The sequence below is a fragment of the Triticum dicoccoides genome, chromosome 7B, assembly GCF_002162155.2.
Source record: "Triticum dicoccoides isolate Atlit2015 ecotype Zavitan chromosome 7B, WEW_v2.0, whole genome shotgun sequence".
Lineage (NCBI taxonomy): Eukaryota > Viridiplantae > Streptophyta > Magnoliopsida > Poales > Poaceae > Triticum > Triticum dicoccoides.
This window is the reverse complement of record NC_041393.1, coordinates 48,638,635-48,653,137: the sequence shown is the minus strand read 5'-3', so window position 1 is coordinate 48,653,137 and position 14,503 is coordinate 48,638,635. Positions and strand designations below refer to the sequence as shown.

At 46.8% G+C, this 14,503-nt stretch overlaps 2 protein-coding genes and 1 pseudogene across 2 annotated transcripts in view; 2 read left to right on the top strand and 1 right to left on the bottom strand.

The window, feature by feature from the left end:
- LOC119337677 overlaps nucleotides 1-2,716 on the top strand; it is a 3,169-nt gene extending 453 nt beyond the window's left edge. The window contains exons 2-4 of the mRNA XM_037609835.1: nucleotides 1-220; nucleotides 740-909; nucleotides 1,917-2,716. The exon at nucleotides 1-220 is cut by the window's left edge and continues 7 nt beyond it. Of these exons, the coding sequence (XP_037465732.1) occupies nucleotides 1-220; nucleotides 740-909; nucleotides 1,917-2,441 (915 nt within the window). The 3' untranslated portion in view covers nucleotides 2,442-2,716. The remainder of the gene's footprint in view (nucleotides 221-739; nucleotides 910-1,916) is intronic.
- A 2,044-nt stretch (nucleotides 2,717-4,760) lies between these two features.
- Nucleotides 4,761-7,624, bottom strand: LOC119338586 (annotated as a pseudogene).
- A 5,022-nt stretch (nucleotides 7,625-12,646) lies between these two features.
- LOC119338771 (putative E3 ubiquitin-protein ligase SINA-like 6) lies at nucleotides 12,647-14,235 on the top strand. Its single transcript, XM_037611007.1, has 2 exons — nucleotides 12,647-12,923; nucleotides 13,163-14,235. The coding sequence occupies exons 1-2, from the start codon at nucleotides 12,699-12,701 to the stop codon at nucleotides 13,886-13,888; spliced, it is 951 nt and encodes a 316-aa protein (XP_037466904.1). The 5' UTR covers nucleotides 12,647-12,698; the 3' UTR covers nucleotides 13,889-14,235.
- The last annotated feature ends 268 nt before the right edge of the window (nucleotides 14,236-14,503 follow it).

Here is a 14,503-nt window from a genome sequence, read left to right as displayed (position 1 = left end):
GCCGAGATCGGCGGCTCCTTCCGCGTCGGCTTCTCCGGCCGGGCCGTCCCCGACCGCCAGCCGCCGCCGGCCCGGGCCACCCTCCCCAGCCCGGTCGACTCCCCGCCCCACGCCGCCGCCTCCGCTGCCGGCGTCGCCGATGGCATCCTCGGGGCGGCCCGCGCCCTCGCCGCCAGGCCCGAGGCCTGGATTGACTTCCCCATGCTCGCGGTAGACGAGAGTAAGGCTCTCTCCCCTCCACTCTCGTGCGATTCGTTGCTGATTGTATTTGTTGCCGCCAATTTCGCCGGCTGACCGCTGATGAGCGGTTCTGTGCTATATATGGAAGTCAGTTAAGGGGAGATAGATTTAATGTTTGCTGGTTTGAGAGCCGTCGGATTTAGCACTGCGATTGCACTCCTGAAATTGGAAGGGATGGGGGCGAATTCCAATAAGGAATATCAGAGTCTAGTAGTGCTGCATAGTTCTGGTCTTCTCAGTGTAGTCGATGTAGAGTTACCATATTTTGTTTTCATGCGCTTTTTGCTAAGCTACTGCTTCTATGATCTGAATAGCTTAAGATTGACATGATGGCCATACCATACCTCTTGAAACTTAAGTATGTCCGTTAGTAGTACCGCCTTGAGTTGTTTCGCATGGCTCCTCGTTGGTAGAATCTTTTATCGATGTTGCTTTGCTGCGGTATGAAACTGTTCTTCACATTTAAATGCATAATGTTGTGGTTTCTACTACTTTGCAGATGCTACAATCTCTGATGTAGAGAGAGATCATATGGAAGTCATTGAAAAGCTTGTCCCAGATTTAGCATCTCTGCGGGCGACGCTCTGCCCTTCTTACATGGATGAAGATGCATTCTGGAAGATATACTTCAAACTACTTGAGTCAAGCCTAAGTGAACATACTTCAGAGGTGTGTTAGGACATATGATATTATGATTCTTATGCATTGTTCCCTGCTAATCTAATTTCTGTCGTGGAACTGATTTTTATGCTAATTTCAGTTCGAATTGTTTCTAGTTTTGAACTAAGAACATGTTGATGCATGGCCTGCAGTCAAATAGAGCTGGAAGTATGTTCAACCAGTTTTCCTTTTTTAGTTAACATATATATTTCCTATTATTGCTATTGTTGGCACTAGATGAACATATTTCTATGCATTTTTAAGCTGACATAAACAAGATTGGGTGTGTATTGATGACAGTGAATGCATCATTGCATCATATTTTGAGAAGAAAAATCTCCCATCTCATTCAGCAAATAAATACTAGTGTCGAAAACGCTCTTATATTATGGGACAGAGGGAGTAGAATTTATCCTGGGAATCAAATCAAAAGTGGTTACTGAATACTGACAATACGAGGTACTCCATGAACCACATATATAGTTTAGGTGCTAGCAGGATGGGTAATGTGTACTGAGGTTGCCAATTTGGAATCCCCTTCATTAATGAGACAGTGACGCTTACTAATCCGTAATCAATGCATGTATATTCAATACTTTTTATTTTGAATGCAATAGTTTTAAAACTTGGTATTGGTTTATTTTCCATATATAGGTGTACTACAACATTTTACCTGAACTATTTCTGTAATAATTGGTAACTAATAAATTAACTAGAACTTGTATTGGCTGCTGGTAGGCCTTGGATAGTTCACTCAAATGATGTCTTATTAGCCAGCACGAACTGTTATCTCTTCAGTAGCAGTGTGCCAGTGTAATCTGCATTAGTATTAGAGGTTCTCTTGAATGATGGGTGGTTTTATGCCATGTTTTTATCCTCTCGTGTCATTCTTCTCTTTGTTACCTTAGTGTTAGACTGAAGTGTTGAAGATGAAGAAACAATAATAATGTGCTGAGCTGTGTTTTTGGATATGCTAATTGCATTACTTACCAGTCTTATCAAATTATATTTTTCAGGAAGACACCCAGAATGTGCAAGTTTCTGTGCATCGCGTAAATGAGATAGAGTCTCCACCTCATGTCTGTGAGATAGAAAGCGAGAAAGGCACTCAAGAGGGTTACCAATCTTCAGGGAACCATGCTTTGACCAAAACACGATCCGAGCAAAGCATGGACCAGTGGGTGTTTGCAAAGTCAAAGTCGGAGCAGAGCATGGATCAGTGGTCCGAAATACCTTCAGACGTAGAATCCTTTAGAGAAGGTCATAAAAGGTACTTCAGCAGCGAGGCCGAGGAGATGAGCGACGTCGACAACTCCAATGTGCTCGTCATGGACAAATACATGGACTCGCTGCTGCCGGACCGGAGAAGCCTCCCGTACGCCAGCTCCTCCGTGAGAAGCGATTCGGTAAGAAGGAAGCCCGCCGCCTCCTCCCCCGACTACAGCCGCCGCCCTCCGCAGCCCACCCCGCCCGTGTCGCTGTCGAAGAAGGAATCATGGGATCTCATTCAGGATTCGGAGTTTGAGATACTCGACAGCTAGCAATAATAAGAGATCGTGGTTGATCTCCATGGCTTCGTTAATTTTCTTCATTGCCCTACTACCCTTCACCTGGTTTGTAAATGGCGGCCTTACAGGTGGTGCCAGTGATGGTTGGAAAAGATCTTGTCAGTCAGTCAGTAATAATATCGTGTGCATATATATGTCCTCTCATCCCACTTGCTGTAACATAAGGAATTTGTCATGGATCTGGCAAGTGTGAGGCCTGGATATTGGCCTCCCTGCTGCAGAAAATTCATGTTGCATACTGTTTTTCATGTTTGGGCCTTTTCTGGTCGGTTTGTGAGAATTCTTGAGTTCAGAAATAGGTAAACTGGGGAGAGTTGCTCATGTAGTTGGTTTGCAGTCGAGATTTTTCTTTATGACGTGTAAAAGAGGGCAGGGTGTTCGTGCTCTTTCATAACAAAAGAGAACCAACCCTTCCTATATATTTCCTCAAAAAGAAAAAAGAACCTTCCTATATAAGGAAATCGGGTAGAAAATCTGAGCCTGAAAGACAGCATCTAGACAAACTATGTGATGAAAACTGTGAAATTAGGCCAACTCCAACGCGCGGGCCATACGGATGCATTTTTTGTCCCTTTTTTTTCGTTTGGGTGGCCAGTCGAGTCTATCCTTTTTTTAGTAGGGGGAGCGGTGAGCCCAACGTGGCCGGCGCATCCCAAATTTGCGGATGTAAAAAAAACTAAGTCTAAAAAGGCAATAATATACTATAAACTTACTATTTAAAATGTTGGCCAAAGTCCACTTACATTAATAATAACTCAAACTAAAAACATAATACATTAAAAAAAGGGTCAATGCAGGTGCTGGCGGATCTAGGGCATCGCATCTAGGCTTCATCGTTCTTGTCCTCGTTTGTGAGGTCGACGTACTCCTGCACTCGCGCCCATGGGAATGCTTGCCGATAGGCAGTGATCGGTCGCGTCGGGTGCCTGCTATTGCAGCAGGACCATCGCATGCTGGGCCGCCTCCTCCTCGAACTCGCGCCGCTCTGCCGCCAGCACCCGCGCCCGCGCCTCCCACCTTAGGAGGCGCTGGCGCTCCTCCTTCGTCGCGCCCGCAGTCACGACACGTAGACCGACACATTGGCCGTCCACCGGTACGTGGGTACCCATGTCAGCTCTTCAGTCGCGGGTGGTGGTGGTGGCGGCGGCGTGTAAGCCTCCACGCCTGGCACGGGTGGTGGTGACGGCGGCAACGCGTTGCCTTCACGCTGGCCGCACTTCTCGGCCAGTGCCTGCGCGAGTCCAGGCCACCCGCGCTTCCTCCTAGAGCGTGGAATCCTTGGACTGTCGCCGGTTGGCCTTCTTGAGGGCGGCCAAGTAGGCGCCCTCCTCCTCCTTCACCACCACCAGTGGACGTGGAGCAGCTGGTGCAACGGGTGGACCCAATCCCACACGCCGGCGGGTCTCGTGTTCACTTGCGAACCACGCATCCCACTACGAGGAGTCCACCGCGTAGTCGGAGTGGGCGCGCAACTCCGGATCTAGGGCAGCACATAGGCGATAAATCTCCTCTATCCACTTGCCAGCCGACTGTGGCACCGCCGGCACTGGCACCCTGTCAGGGTTTAAGTGCCAGCCGTGCGGCAAGTTCACATCCGATCACGACGTCAGGATGTGGTGCTGCCAGTGGCAGCGGCACCAATGGACGGGGGATACACCTGCCACACGCGTGTGTGTTGAGGCTGGGCGATGGTGAAGTTGGATGCTCACGCTCCCGACTAGGACGACACCTTGGGGTCGGGCTTGCCAACGCGGCTGAGCTTCTGAAGAAACACATGGGCAGCTAGGGCTTGCTTCTTGTCTCGAGGCGAACGCCCGTGTGAACTCGAATCTGGTGTAAATTTAAGCCGGAAATGCGTCGAGACAGAGACACCGAGGGGACGCAAACTGGGGATGCGTCGGCGTATTGGGCCAGCATTTCTGTCCGTTTCGGCCCCAACGAACCGCACCAAATGCGTCGGCGTCTTGGAGTTGGCCTTACATACACTTTAACGACCCAGCCCAGGACACAAAAAAACTCAAATAAGTAAGTCATGGAGTGAGAACTGAGCGTAACTCAGTTGGCAAGACGTGAGAGTTAACAGGCAGCCCACTAGGGTTCAAGTCTTGGGTCTTGGCTTGAGCGTTTGGTGCTCACGGAGTTTTCTTCTATAAAAAAAATGCCAACAGGCTAGTCTAGTCCGGATTGGTCTCGTTTTTTTAAGTAAGTGATGGAGTAGATTTGACTGCAAATGTTTGACCGAGAATAATATCTCTAACAATTTATACCAGATAATAAGATCTCGATGAACGAAAGTGCGAAATGCAGATAGCAACAGACAATCCATGGGGAAGAGATCTTAGCAGCGCATCCCAAAAACATGAAGATCGATCGTCGGGCGGGCATGGCAATCAGGCGGTCGCCGCCGCTACGGCCTACGGGGGAGCGTGGAGCGGCACGACGAGCTGCTCCGGGTCGAGGTTCGGGTAGCGCCGAAGCGCGGCGCGCTTCATGTCCTCCATGCCGCGCTCGTACCCCCGCCGCTCCCGTTCCGCCAGCGCGCGCGCGTGCTCGCTCTTCACTCCTCCATGCCGCGCTCGTACCCCCGCCGCTCCAGCTCCGCCAGAGCGCGCGCGTGCTCCCTGCTCGACCCCCGCGCCGCCAGCTCGGCCTTCGCCTCGCGCAGCTCCACCCGCAGCGCGTCCGGCTCGCGCTCGCGCGCCCTCAGCTTCCCCTCCAGCTCCAGAGCGTGGCCCAGCGAGAATGACACCTCGCTCGCCGCCTGCGCATCATTGCCATGTCGATCGATCCAGAACAACGAAGCATGCAGGAACAATCTCCATAGAACAGGAGCTAATCTGACTTTGCATCGGCGCGTGCTCACCTGGAGCAGTGACACGTAGCTTGAGGCGACGACGTCGGCGGGCTTGGACGCGGCGAGCTCGCGCTCCCGCGACGGCGTGACGGTGCCCTGCAGCAGCCGCCTCGCCGCCTTCCAGTCACCGTCTTTGCCTGTCGCGGACGGCGGCTTGCAGGGGCCGGGGAAGCCCGGCGGCCCAGAGGGCTCCGAGGCCGAGCTCTCGCCGTCGACCGCACGGTCAACCGCCACCTTCCTTTTCTTCCCAAACGACGGCGCGCAAGGCAGCACCTCGCAGTCCGTGTCCGGCTCGCTCTTCGCCGCCACCTTCCCCGCCGACACGCGCGCGGCCGTGGCTGCCTTCTCTGTCACAAGTACGCAAGGGATTGCAAATCACGGATCAGTACAATGCACGGCAACGTTCTGAATTCTATAATGCCGGAGGGGTTGACGTTCACGGTTCAGCGGAGACAGGGAGGGGCGAGCAGGGGTCAGACCCCTGCCAATCGCTCGCCCCCCTCAACGATTTGCAGCAGGTAGTGCGTATTACATGCCTAACAGCCGCAGCTAAATACATAATTAGCCCATTTCTTTTTTAGCGTAACATAAGCCCATATATAAACAATTAACTGGACCAGCACCAAAGCAGAGAAGCCCATCCAATAATGCATGTACGACGGTGGCTGGCTATCAAAAAACATTTTACATTATGGAACGGAGGAAGTATTGTTTTACCACGGCCCAGTGCCTAATCCATCATTACGTACATGCGTGTTCTGCACTTCTGCTAGGTCGTTCTTCGCCGCTGCCGCTTGCCGTCAGCGTGTCCTGCTAGGGTCTAGGGTGTTTGTCATTGCCGCTGGCCGCTACTCGACATGACAACAACACCGGCCACCAAATATGGCTAGATCTCGGGTGAGTAGAATAGATTAAGCTATATTATACTGATAGTAATTATCACTCTCTGTTTTATAATAATTATAGTTCTACGTTTGTCCTAAGTAAAACCAATTTAAGTTTAATCATGTTTATAGAAAAATATGGTAAGATCTACAAATTAAATATACATAGTGTGCATATTTTTCTAAAAGATTCTAATAAAACTATGATGTTTCAAATATTGATATATTTTTCTACAAACTTGATAAAACTTGAAGAAGTTTAACTTAGAACAAACTTAGAGCTTCAATTATTTTAAAACTGAGGGAGTGGAATTTTTTGATAAATTACGACCTTAATCTGCTTAATTAATGTTTCTTATAAAAAGTAAATTAGTCTAGTAATTATCTGAATATTTGTACTAGTCAAAGATGGAGCGGAAGACATCAACAACAAATGGGGTAAATTCTTTTTCAAACCAATTGGTTCAACTTCAAGCTCCAATATTATTACTAATAATAATATATTTTACATTTGCAAACAATAATTTTATGTATTATCATCAATGCTATCATGAGACTTAGTATATTGTGATATTCTGTCGTTTGCGTCATCAATGCTGTCTCGCCCCCTCATGTTTAAATCCTGGCTCCGCCCCTGCCGGTTCACCTCGAGGAGTTGGCTGCGGCGCAGATGGTGCCCCAATGATCTTGGCTGCGGCAAGGTTGTCGTTGCGGAGATATGTGGTGAGATCAATCGGAGAACTCCCTCGAGCACGCTGCAGCTTCTTCGCCATGGCCTTCTCCTTGCCGGTCAGCGACTGATCCAAGGTGGAGGACCCGGAAGGTTCCCCCCACTCCACCGGGCACGGCCACGGCGCCGACGACACCAAGAAGAAGAAATCCTCCTTCCAACACCGGGCAAATCTGTTGCGCATCCGGGCGAAGAGCAGGCCGTGGTTGTCCTTGCCACGGAAGCTGTAGAACCTGTGCGGCGGGAACGGGCACAACGCGAAGAAGTGCCGGAACACGGCCAGCGACGGCTCCACACCGGCAAAGTGGGATAGCACGACGAAGCCCGCCAGGACGCGCCAGCCGTTGGGCAAGAGCTGGCTCGGGGCGAGCCCGAAGTGGTTGAGTACCGTGCCGAAGAAGGGGTGGAGGGGCAGGCGCATACCGACGTTGAGCGAGTCGACGTACACGCAGACGGATCCGGGCGGCGGCGGCGACCATGAGGAGAGGTTGCCAGCGAGGATTGGGGTGAAGCTGTCGGGGATGGAGTACTTGTTGCAGATCTTCTCCAGGGTTACTCGGCTGCGCAACCGCGAGGTGACCAGCTCGTGCGGCGCCGAGACGTCGTCGTCGTCGTCGCTGCCTCCATCGCGGGAGGGTTCCTCACGGAGTTCGTCCGGTGACCAGGATCCCGAGCTCCAAGGAGCCATGGCGAGGCGGCTGGGGTTGTGTACTTGTGTTGCGGCCGGACGGTGCCTACTACTCCCTCTGTAATAAAAGCGTTTAGATCACTACTACTAGTAATCAGCAAGACAGGAAAAAAGTGAAGGATCCATTTTTCGTTTGTATAAATTGTTCGTAGAAGATAAAAAGTAATGTAAAAAACTTAGGCGGCGCGCGATGCAACCATCTGACACAAGGGAGGGCCTCGACACTTACAACCGGACAACGCTACACCTACGTAAATTCTTTTACGTATCTTACGAAGAGGCTTAGGTGGAGATATTTGATTGAAAAAGAAAAGGGAGGGCCCCACCCCCTGAAAATCGGGGGGGCTGATTAGTTAGCGATGGAAGGCTTACGTAGCTTTTCGTAAAGCCATACGAAGGTCTAGCATTTTTGCTTACAACCACGCCTACACCGAACACTATGAAACGACGATGCAGTTCTCAGCACAAAAATGGAAATGTGTCGTACTCGTATGCATGTGAGCCATTTCCGAAAATGGACACGAGCAGTCTGGAGACTCTAGAGCTGGGCCAATTTCCACAGCTTTCGGCGGGGAAAACTTTCAATATGCGCCCGGGATTCAGTTTAAAGTGAAAAGGGTGTACGTTGCCGATTCATTGGCGAGGTGCATTTGCATGAGAGAGAGAGGGGAACATTTGCAACTTTGTTTTAATTTGGTTGTTGGGTAGGAAAAACCAAGGCAATAAGGACATCTTCAATGCCGACCCACAAATTCTTCTAATATATGTTAATTTTTACTTTTGGACGTGGTTTGCGGATAGGGCTGGAATTCGAGCCGAGTCGAGCCAGCTCGGCTCGACTCGCTAGAGCTCATTTCGTTAACGAGCTAGCTCGACTCGACTCGTTACTATAACGAGCTCAAACCCAAGATTGGCTCGACTCGTATAACTCGCGAGCTGGCTCGTTTAGCTTGTTAAGCTCGTTTAAGATATAAATATAAAGCCCTTAAATATGATAAAAATGATTATGTATATATTGAACATATATATCACTAAACAATTCTAATTTTCTTGTAACGCACGAGTCTCCTAGGAGGCTAGGCCTTCAACTGCTTGGCCTTGGGTTGTGCGCGTCTGGGACGTAGGCTATTTAGTGGCTGATCTTTCTTTGTATTTTGAGTGGCTGATCTATTGTATTGAGCCTAATGAGTTATACGAGTATTCGTACGATTGACTCGTTTAACTTGGCTTATAAAGGATCTTAAACTAAAGCTCGACTCGACTCGTTATTCTTTGAGTTCGAGTCGATTCGAGCCGAGTCACAAGCTACGTGTTTAGCTCGCGAGCTTCAAGCTTTTTTTCCAGCCCTATCTGTGGATATGATATGGGAGGAAGTCATCCAACACTATTTACAGAGTATCCGACCGAGAGGAGAAAAAATAGGTGGGAACTGTGCACGTGGTGGGATATTTATGGTTTTGTGTCCGATTGAAAGGAGAGAGGAAAAAAGGGACCATGCATAAAGAAGAGATGGGCATGCATGTGATTAATCAAGTGCATGTTCGGACTCCGGCAGAAGTTCCCCACGTTTTTTTTCAAAATACTGGAAGAACCGTGCTATACGGACGACACAATTTGGATGATACGCGCACTACGTTTAAATCCAACCAGGGAATCTCGTACCCAGCCGAGCAACCAACCGTTGGATGTGAAGGTTGTTCACAGATCATCTCTAGCTTTTTCGGCTGTGCAGCAGTTTCAATACTAAAATTTAGACGTGCAGACAGCTTCTCGGACTAATATAAGTTTTTATTGAATTACAAAAGTAAACAAATGTATCGGGTCGGACATATACCGGTGTTTTGCATGTTTCTTTGAAGATGCCATAAACCCTTAGAAAAGATTTTCGTGGGGACTGACTGTATAAGGCAGTCGCCTCGATTTGTTAATTGGATCAGTCATTTTTTCTTTTACATGCAGCGTGCGGTGTGCCATGTGGTGTGCATGCGTGCGTGCGTGACTAGCCAGCTCTCGGCTGAATGCACGGTCTTTTTCTCATGCCATGTCGAACGGAGCTAGCTCAGCTGCACAACGATACCAATGATGGAATGACGCATAGGTGCAAGGTAAAGCTCATCGGATGCGCACGTGACAATGAATTTGTTCGCATATATACATGGCTTGTAAGGTGTGTGTCTCTCTGGACTAACTAACGTCTCTTCACATCAATGGAGCTAGATACATCCATTTTAATGACAAGTATTTTCGAACGGAGGGAGTAGCACCTAACAATTTGAATAAAAGAAAAATAAAGATAAACAATTTTAAAACAAAAACAATATCATGCAACTATGTGTAACAAAACAGAACATAAAAACTTCTATTGTCTCTAACCTTTTCATCCCCCTATACTAATATACTAAAATAGAAAAGAAAAATAATTTTAAAAATAAAATCTTCTAAGTTAGAATGAATTAGTGGCATTGATATTACCCTAAAAGAAGAAAGGAAATGGAAAACTATTAAAGAAATTAAAATATGTGCACACAATATACACATAAATTGTACACTTTTTAATATGAAAGAATAAGCATGTAATAGTAAAAGATTTGCAAGAAAAACGTTTCTAACAAGGAATGAATTAGTTGCACTACTATTACGCCCAAAGAAGAAAGGAAATAAAATAAAAACTAAATCAACATTAAAATAATGAAGTTTTTTAAGAAAGAAAGAATTAGTGGCTTTGGTGTTACCCTTAAGAAGAAACAAAATCAAAATAAAACCAAAAGGAAACCAAATAATGAAGTTTCCTAAGAAAAAAAATATGAATTAGTGACGTTGTTATTACTCTTTAAGAAGAAAGAAAATGAAAACTAGTGACACAAAAATGACAACATTTGCACACAATTTACACATAAATTGCACTTATGATAATATACAAGAATAATCGTATAATAGTGGAACTTATACAAAAATGAAGTTTCCAAAGCAGAAGGAACTAGTGACAACAATATAAGCATTAAATATTATGAGGTTTTCTAAGAAATAATGAATTAGTGGCTTTGGTATTACCCTTTAAGAAGAAGAAAATAAAAATTAATAAAACGAACAATGACAAAATTGGAACATAATTTACATAGAAACTGCATTTCGTTATAATATGCAAAATTACGCATATAAATAGTGGAATTTTACAACAAAAAAAGGAGTTTCCTAAGAAGGAATGAATGAGTGGCATTGGTATTACCATTAAAGAAGAAACAAAATAAAATAAAACTGGAAAATCACTATGATGAAGTTTTCTAAGAAAAAATAAATTAGTGGGTTTGATATTACTCTTTAAGAAGAAACAAATAAAACACAAACTAAAAAAAATCAAAACAATGAAATTTTCTAAGGAAGATTACATTAGTGTTATTGGTATTAACCTTTAAGAAGAAATAAAATAAATAAAAATTTAAAACAAACAATGACAAAAATTACAGGCAATATACACAAAAGTGATGCCTTTTAAATTGTGCAAGAATAAGCAAATAATAGTGGAATTTTTGCAAATAAGAAGTTTCATAAGAAGGAATGAATTAGTCACATTGGTATTGCCCTTAAGTAAAAGATAAAATGATAGTATAATAAAGCAAAATTAAAATAGTAAAGTCTTACAAGGAACAATAAATTAGTGGCATTGGTACCATCATTTAAGAAAGAAACTTGCACACAGTTTTGCACTAAAATTGCACCTTTTATAGTATGCAAAGAATAAATATATAATAGTAATTTTTTTGTATATATTTTATAGTATTCATGTGTATACATTTACACTCACCCAACATCCAAAAAATACCCCAAAAAGAAAAAAATGACTAATAAAGGAAAGATATTGCAAAGCCAGCAAAATATATGCAAGAATTTGATCAAAGCCAACAAAATGTTACCACTCCATTCTCGATAAAACATACCGATGAAGGCATGGTCAAGCATACTGTATCGAGTGCCGATGTTCGGATTAAGGGTTCTCCTAAACAATTGCCTATTCAAGTTAAAAAAATTCACAAAAAATGTACATACATGTGTGTGTGTGTGTGTGTGTGTGTGTGTGTGTGTGTGTGTGTGTGTGTGTGCACAACATTCATTCATCAACATTACTACATCCACAACCATTCATCAACATTACTACATCAACAACCATTCGTCAACAATCATTCATCATTCTAAATATATGTCTCCACACATTCACCATCCACCTTTCTAAATATTCCACACATATATGCATATGAATTCATTTTAAATATAGCAATACCACAAGATGAAGTAGGGTTCATCCACACATCCATATATCCTTCCATTGATACACACATCAACTCTAATTAAATTTAGTTACAAAAAATCAAACTAAAAGATGAACTAGGGTTCACCTATATCCATCCACACATCCACACATCCACACATCCAACATATATCCATCCATTCATCACACATTCATATATCCAACATATATTCATTCATTCATCCACACATTCATATATCCAACATATATCCATCCATTCATCCACACATTCATATATCCAACATATATCCATCCATTCATCCAATTAAACCCCCGCTCTATTTCGGTGGGTGGGACCCGCCAGCCGCCCCTGCGGCCTTTAACTGTTCAAACCCTATCGCCAGAGTCAATGGCGGTAGGGTATAACTGCCTATCGCCGAAGCCCATGGCAGTAAGATTGACGGCAGAGGCGGACGGGTCGTTACTGACACTGACATGAACGCCAGAGACACTGTGGTAGGTGGTGTTATGCTATCGTCGAGGTGACTGGCGGTAGGAAAAAAAAGTCATATCCTTTTTTTAAGTGGCGTCATATCGTGCTGAACTTTAAAAAAAAGAGTTAGAACAGTGAATTTGGCCTTTTCTTGTAACATTCTGCTGTTTGATCAGTCAAAGGGAAAAAGCAAGGAAGGCTGCACAGGCTGAAATTATTGTCCTGTTTCTTTCGGTTTTTGGGTATGCTCTGCTGGCTCGCAATGGCCCCTCCCGTTTTCCTCTTTTGCCATTCTCTTATTTCACCATGTAACACACACTGCGCGAGCAGAAATAACAATGGAGGGAGGGGAGATGTGCGGCAAGAGCGTGAGTGAGGAGGTGAAGCCGGAGTGGGAGGAAGGAGAGGTCTTGATGCAGGGAGAGGGCGGAGGCGGAGGGGATGGGGGTGCTGCGACGGCGGCGGGGGAAGCCATGGCGCCGGTGCAGATCGACGTGAGGATGGACGTGGCGCTGCTCCACTGCCAGGCCTGCCTCCTCCCCCTCAAGCCTCCCGTGTTCAAGGTGATCCAATTCTCCTCTCACCCAGAGACAGAGTGATCCACGATTCTGCTTGCCAAGAACACAGTTTGTTTGGAAGAACCAAAAAACCCTCTTTCCATCTCACTTTCTGAGAGGATTGCGTAGATCGATTATTACACATGTATTTATCAGGAAGAAATTCGTCATCTTTTCCATTCTAGGAGTATATCTATCTTCTTGCCACGGTTATGGAAGTTGAAGATCTGCGTTTCCTGTCGCAGTGCGAGGCCGCCGGGCACGTGGTGTGCTGCTTCTGCCGCGCCGGCCACGCCGCCCTCTGCAGCCGCGCCGGCACCCACTGCGGCGAGCTGGACACCGTGGTCGGCGCCGCCAAGGTGCCGTGCCCCTACAAGGTGTTCGGCTGCGAGCGCTACGTGGTGTACCACGGCGCGGCGGACCACCAGCGCGCGTGCCAGTGCGCGCCCTGCTCCTGCCCGGAGCCCGGCTGCGTCTTCGTGGGATCCCGCGCGATGCTGCTCGACCACTTCGCCGCCGGCCACCAGCGCCACGCGGTCACGGTCCGCTACGGCCGGCCTTGGAACCTCGGCTTCTCCCTGTCGCGCCGCTGGCACGTGCTCGTCGGGGAGGACCGCAGCGTGTTCCTCGTGTCCCTCGGCCCGCTCGGCGCTGCCACCGCCGTGTCGCTGGTCTGCGTCAGGCCGGACGGCGCGGGCGAGGCGGCGCCCCAGTTCCGGTGCAAGCTGTCCGTGGAGCGCCCGGCGGGCGACGACAAGGACAACCTGGTCCTCATGACCTCGGCGGTGAGCAGCAGCGCGCTGTCCACCGGCGCGCCGGCGCCGGGGCAGGGGATGTTCTTGGCGGTGCCCCAGGAGCTGCTCTCCGGCGACACACTGATGCTCAGCGTCCGGATTGATCTGATCCGACCGGCCGGCGGCGCTCCCAAGTCTGCTACACCACAGGCCAGGACGCCGAGGAGGATGCAGTGAAGTATGCGTTTGATAATCTGATGTTAACTTAGATGGCTTCTGATGGTTTACTTGTTTAATGCAAGATAAGAGTAGTAGTACGTATGACGAACTGTTCAATTCAGTGGAAGTAGTGCAGCTAAGCTATGGATGATTAGTACGAGTGTATGAATGAGACTATGAATTTTTCTGGCTTCTGACCACTTCAATTCAGTAGCAATGCAGCTAAGGGTAGCAGTAATGTAGCTAAGCAAGGATAGGAATGCTTCACCCTTTGTTCTGAACAAATAGCCTAAATCCTATTCATGCCTCCGACAAGTATTTCTGGACGGAGGAAATACTGGCAGTAATGCAGCTACTGGTTTGTATTTGACCCGAGTCAAGTGCAACCAATATTTTTGACAAAGGATGGGATTTGTGAAGCATTTTGTTCTAGCTTCTCTTACTGTACTGTACAAGGTTGTCTATGCCCAGATTCTTCAGTGGTTAGTTCACATGAAAGGAGCTTCTATAAATCATTTTGTTAGATTGGGACAACAAGATGCATGTAAATGTATCCTTCTCAAAAACCAGCATCAATTTGTCATTTCTTACATGAGATCATTATTATTTTTGTGGGCAAAGCTGGACCTGAGA

Excerpts from the sequence above, each read along its gene's own strand:
- LOC119338771 (XM_037611007.1), top strand. The coding sequence starts at position 12,699 with ATGGAGGGAGGGGAGATGTGCGGCAAGAGCGTGAGTGAGGAGGTGAAG. Across the intron at positions 12,924-13,162 it reads TCAAGCCTCCCGTGTTCAAG|TGCGAGGCCGCCGGGCACGT; the intron begins GTGATCCAATTC and ends TTCCTGTCGCAG.